This window comes from Coffea arabica, chromosome 5e (genome assembly GCF_036785885.1).
Source record: "Coffea arabica cultivar ET-39 chromosome 5e, Coffea Arabica ET-39 HiFi, whole genome shotgun sequence".
Lineage (NCBI taxonomy): Eukaryota > Viridiplantae > Streptophyta > Magnoliopsida > Gentianales > Rubiaceae > Coffea > Coffea arabica.
Genome location: NC_092318.1, coordinates 48,079,640 through 48,085,620, shown reverse-complemented (window position 1 = coordinate 48,085,620; position 5,981 = coordinate 48,079,640). Strand labels below are relative to the sequence as shown.

Below are 5,981 nucleotides of genomic sequence, written 5' to 3'. Positions count from 1 at the left end.
TAACAATGTAGGAAAGGCTTTTAATGGCAAAGGTAAATCTTTTATACATTAATAGTATATACACTAGCGGGTCTAGATACATGCCATATATACAAATTTTGATATTTAAATTCAAATTTAGTAAGATTTAAAGGATTTTTTAACTTTGGTTTAGTAAGATTCATACATTTTTTAACTTTTTTTGTTTAGCTGGCAGTGGATTTCAGTTTTCTTCCTGTTGAGGTTTGAGGCCCGCCCAAAGCGAATTCTTCATAGATCATACATTCAGGCTGATAGTGAATTTGCCGGTGATAGTGAACCTCTGCAAGTTCATTTCAAGTAACTTAAGGGAACAAAGGAGTTAAAAAATTGTTTGGACAAGAGTTATTTGATTTTTTTTTTAATTTTGAGACATTCCCTAAACACATTTTGTTACTATCCTCTTACCCCACTACCATAAAACAGGAGAAAATGCTAAAATGTAAAACAAAATGTTTATCCACAATTTTTCCATATTTATCCTTTTCAAAATTACATATTAAATCGAAAGTATTAACGTTTTAGTCTAAACTTCTATGATAAAGATACTAAAATGTAAAAAAAAATATTAGCCATATTTCTTTTCTCTATACCTTCTTCATTTCTTCCAATTTTTAAATCACCCCACCCAATCCAACTTTCTGCCTTTTAATTATCCAAATTTAAAGAAAAATATTTTTACAAATGTTGTAATTTTATTAGTTGCACAAACATCGAGTCTGCGCGAATCATTAGTTTATGTAAAATAAGCCTCAAAAACATGAAATCCACGAAGGAAACAAATCAAGGCCCAATAATTTATTCAAACAAACCAGTGCGTGAGCCAATCTTCAATAACAATGAGTGAGCCAAACTTCAATTAAATGGGCATTAATAAATTCCTCATGTTTCTATACCAACCTCTTATTTTTGTAAAAAATGTGTACTTACTGGCCATCCCACATTAAATGCCTCGAAAATAAAGTACTATCACAACTGCATAACTGCTTTTTTATAATTAGTGTACAAAGTAGGCATAACTGCCATCACATCTTTCTTTGTACTAGTTGAAAGTACTATAACATTATTGCTGGCTTTACTAGGAAAATAGCACCATAGCAGGAAAGTTTTTTCAATGCGTGAATCTATTGCCACTACATGTCCCTACAGGAGAAAAATGATGTGATCTAGATCACACTCCACAAATTGCAAGATATACAGAAAACAGAATAGTTGTATTGCCAAAATGGCGATTACAAGCGGAACAAAGCAAGTTCTAGCAGAGGGAGACAAAGGCTGAGGGTAAAACTGAAACCTCAATTATTGTAGCAGTACCAATCTTGAACTGAACTTTTAGTCTAAGGATAAACCTCAATGAGACAATTTTGAACTGAACTTTTAGTCTAAGGATAAACCTCAATGAGACAGCGCACACCCAACACTGGAAGTACTTTGTAGTCACTGAAACCAGCATCTTGGAAAAGCTTTGCCCATTCTTTCTCAGTTCTTTCTTTAGCACCGAAACACATCAACATCTGCATGTCCACAACAAATTGTGTTTCAACTGACTCGTCGTCTTTCATGTGGCTTTCCAAAATCATGTCGATAATAATGACTTTCCCCCCTTTGTCTCTCCCTGGAATAGCCTCTTTGCAGTTCTTGAGAATCTTCACACAATCATCATCACTCCAGTCATGGAGAATCCACTGTTTTCCAGTAAAATCACAAAATTTAGAATACATAATTAGCTGTGTTGGCGTCCTAAATTAAGATTATCACACTCCATCACTGCCTCACGCATCGATTAATGAGCGCCAAGAACTCCAGTTTCTATAGCAAATATTCTAGCCTCTCAAGCAAAAATTTTGCATATGATTATTAAAGCTGGACGTTCAATTGTTTATATTTTAGTTCATTGAAATCGTTGTAGACTTGTATATCAACAACGGATTTCATAGAAAATATCCTTAATTACCTTGAGCAAGATTGCATCAGCAGCAGGTACCTTCTCTAGCATATCTCCCGCAACAAAGTCCAAGTTCTCAGTTCCCTCTTGGTCGGCAATCACGTGTGGGAGATCACACACAACACACTCCAAGTTGGGGAAATTTTGGGCAATGGCCCTAGCAACTGCCCCTGTGCCACCCCCAACATCCACTAAAGATGTCAAGCCGTCAAACACAAACTTGCATTGGGTCATCATCACCTGAACGGTTAAAGTAGAATCATTGGCCATGGCTTCGTTGAAGAGGTTTGCAAAATTAGGCTCTTCAGCAGCATAAGCCCAGAAGTTTTTCCCGTGCGCCGTATGAAATGGAGAGGGATCATCATTCCTGAACCACTCAGTCAAGGAATTCCAGGGCTTCACTAAAACAGGATCGCCCGTATAAAAGATAAATGCCCTTAAATTGAAAGGCTCCTCTTTTAAAAGAAGACGGCCTGCAGCTGTGAGGGCATAGCCTTGATCTTGTAGAACAAAGAAGCCGGCATTTGATAAGAATCGCATCAAGCGATAGATGTGGTTAGCCTTCGAAGGGTTAATTGGAAGGGCAGAAACCAGCTCAGAAAGTGTGATAGGCTTCCCATGTTGATTGATGGCATCCGGGATTCCCAGTTCAATTGCACATTTTAGAGATGCAGACTTTCTGAAGTTGAGTATTTGGTTGCCTACATGATTTTGAGCTGCAAGAAGCTCAGTAAGATTCTCCACTCTTTCCATTCCTGCAACTTTTCGAATCAATGATTTAGGCTGCTTGATTATTGCTTTACAAGTTGGGCAAAAATGGTTTCCAGTTTTTATAGCAGGTGAGCACAGAGACCGACGGCATTTGCCTGCACTTAATATAAGTCTTTCATTTTTTTATTTATTTTTTTGCTGATTAGTGTGAATTAAAAACATTCGAACGAGTTCCGACTCGTCTCTTTTGGGCTTGTAAAGTTAAAAAACCAAAGGCCTTGTCAACAGGTGGTGTGGGCTGTTTAATTGGTCCAGCCGGCTTCAAATCCTTGGTCGCGCATCCCAATTCCGTTGCTCAAATGACACATTGCAAGACGCATTGCAACAACGTAAATTCTTGTAACTCAACTCACATATAAAATTAAAAGAACTGTCACGTGACGGAATTAGTGAATTTAACATGGAATGATTTTTTACATCCGCAATTGGATTGTGACCGAATGTCTGTAACTGAGGATTTGATGCCTTTTCAACTTAATAACCTTGATGTTGTACTAAGTCAACAACGAACAAAATAAGCCAAAAAAAAGGGCTCTCAAATGTTTTTTTAGTACTCTAAGCAAGAAATTACGAGCAACTGAGAACGCATTTGTGCTCTGTTCATTGTTGATAATGAAACACAGTGTTACATGCACCAAAGATTTGATAAGTAGCAAAATTTGCACAATCTCTGCTCGGTCCTCACCAATCAGCTAAACTAAGTATCATGCAATCAGAATAGAAGACGACTCACGAATTAAAAAAAAAAAAAGATAGAAGAAGATCAGGAATACAATTAACAGATTGTTAGTGAAGCCCTGGAATTTCTTGACCGAGTGGTTCCAGAATGATGATCCCTCTCCAATTGATACTGCATATGGGAATAATTTCTGGCATTACAACGCTCAAGAAGTTCGATTTGGAAAAATGTTCAATGAGGCCATGGCTAGTGATAATCATTTGTCTGTAGAAGTGCTGATGACCAAATGCAAGTCTGTGTTTGAAGGCTTGACAACTTTGGCTGATGTTGGGGGTGGCACAGGCAAAGTTGCTAGGGCCATTGCCCAAAACTTTCCTAACATAAAATGTACTGTGTATGATCTCCCACACGTCGTTGCTAATCAAGGAGGAGCTGAGAACTTGGAATTTTTAGCTGGAGATATGTTTCAAAGTGTACCCCGTGCTAATGCAATCTTGCTGAAGGTAACTAAAGCCACCTTGTCACTGAATTTCTGATTTTTTTTTAATAGCAGAAAAAATTTATGATTTTCTTATTAAGTTTTCTGTTTTTTGCTCTCATTTGGAATGATTTGCACGATTTGAAACTTATATTGAATCTCTCATAATAATTTGTGATTATATCGGCAATTAAACAGCGGATCCTTCATGACTGGAGTGATGAAGACCGTTTGAAAATTCTCAAGAACTGCAAAAATGCCATTCCAGAGAAAGACAATGGGGGGAAGGTGATCATTATAGACAGTGTAATGGGAAGCCAGATACAAGATAAGACATCATTTGAAACATCCCTTAAAAACTTGATAATATTGTATGTAAATATTAGAGTTCAACACCCCCCCCCCCCCCAAAGTTCTCAAGATATACGAGGGTACCTTCTTAAATGCACAAGTTTCCTAATATTGTCCTCTCTTCACCACTTCCTCTCTTCTCTCCTAAAATCTTAACCTCTGATTATGTTACCACTCTACTGTGTGAAATGTAACAAAAATGAAAAGCACAGTTAAACAGAGATTCAATTTATCTCTATTATTGTTCAAAAGAATGACACGAGTAGTTCTAGTAGTACAATTTGATTATTAAATTTTAGGGTTAAATGCCAAAAAACTCCCCACAAACTATATACCCAATTGCAGTTTACCCCATAAACTATAATAATAGAAATTTTGCCCCCTTGAATGATATGTTTGGACAACACTACCCCTACTATCTTACTTTTTTTTTCTATTTTCTCTATTCGCTTTTTCATTTTTTCCTTTTCTCCCTTTTTTCCCTTTCATTTTCTTCTTTTTCCCTTTCTCTCGTGGAACTAGCCAATGTTTCCCTCTAGTGCAAAAAGACTTACATCAAAATTTTTAATATTTTAAAACCACTTTTTTTATTTGTTTATTTGTTAAATTCATTCTTAATAATTTATCATAAACTCTTTGTTATTACAAAATCTATGTAACTTATATCGTAAAGTGTATTAATCTAGTAATTAAACAATTTAAGTACCTATAAATCAATTAAGAGTTCACAGTTACTCAACTACTTATAACAAAAGTAACATATTATATATCACATAAAAAAGAAAAGTTAACAATTGTTATTTGTAGTGAAATAAAAAGATAAGAAGAAACAACAACAGTAGTTCATTTTTTATTTGTTATTGATACTACTAATAATGGATTAATCAATATCTCTATTTTGTTATTATATATTTGAATAGTTTAATTTCTTAAATGACATTGACTTCAACATTTGGAAAAAAAATTTTGCATTCCATAGAATTCTTTTATAAAATATTGACATATAAAATTAAGAAATAAACAAGCTTTGACTAATCTAGTACACTGATTTAAACAATGTTTAAAGAAAAAAAAGGAAGAATCTAAAAAAAAAATGATGGGGAAAAAGGAAAAATAACAATGCTTAAGATAAAAAAGGGGTAGATTTGTCTAATAATATCATGAAAGGGGGCAAAGTACCTACAAACATAGTTTTGGGGGTAAACTGCAATAACGTATTCATTTGGGATTTTTGCATTTTTCCCTAAGTTTTATCTGCGTGGATATATAAATTTCTAAAGGTACTTTAAGCTTTTATATCAAAAAATGATTTCATTGTTAATGAAAATAACATCCTATTATATCCTCAAAAGTGTTGCAAATAATTCAAAATAGACGAGTAACCATGTCCTCATGTAAATTAATTCAGAATATAATACTACTTGGAGAATCCTATTTTTGAGGGATTTAAAAAATAAATAAATTTTGCAATGTTAAATGTTAGTATAGTATCTCAGTACAAGTGGAGTGTGCATTTACAAGATAAATTCAGCCTAGCTGTTGCAAAACTATTTTTAAAATATTTTTCTTATATAATAACGCTACCCAATCAGGAAGAGCTGAACCCATTATTTTCCATGGCGCAGGAGGAGACTATGCGTTTGGCTCTTGTGCATTCCGATTTCATCCAGAAACTGGTAATGCTTTTCAACATCGGCCAGCATCTTGTCTATGGACGGCAAATTCACTTTTCCAGATGA

At 34.8% G+C, this 5,981-nt stretch overlaps 2 protein-coding genes across 2 annotated transcripts; one reads left to right on the top strand and one right to left on the bottom strand.

Annotated features, from left to right (window-relative positions):
- Positions 1–1,213: 1,213 nt before the first annotated feature.
- Positions 1,214–2,821, bottom strand: LOC140006633 (strychnine O-methyltransferase-like). The gene is made up of 2 exons (XM_072048873.1): positions 1,973–2,821; positions 1,214–1,703 (listed from the first exon to the last, which is right to left on the bottom strand). The coding sequence occupies exons 1-2, from the start codon at positions 2,714–2,716 to the stop codon at positions 1,401–1,403; spliced, it is 1,047 nt and encodes a 348-aa protein (XP_071904974.1). The 5' UTR covers positions 2,717–2,821; the 3' UTR covers positions 1,214–1,400.
- Positions 2,822–3,655: 834 nt separating this feature from the next.
- LOC140007083 (strychnine O-methyltransferase-like) lies at positions 3,656–5,981 on the top strand. The gene is made up of 3 exons (XM_072049792.1): positions 3,656–3,916; positions 4,090–4,179; positions 5,835–5,981. The coding sequence occupies exons 1-3, from the start codon at positions 3,656–3,658 to the stop codon at positions 5,979–5,981; spliced, it is 498 nt and encodes a 165-aa protein (XP_071905893.1).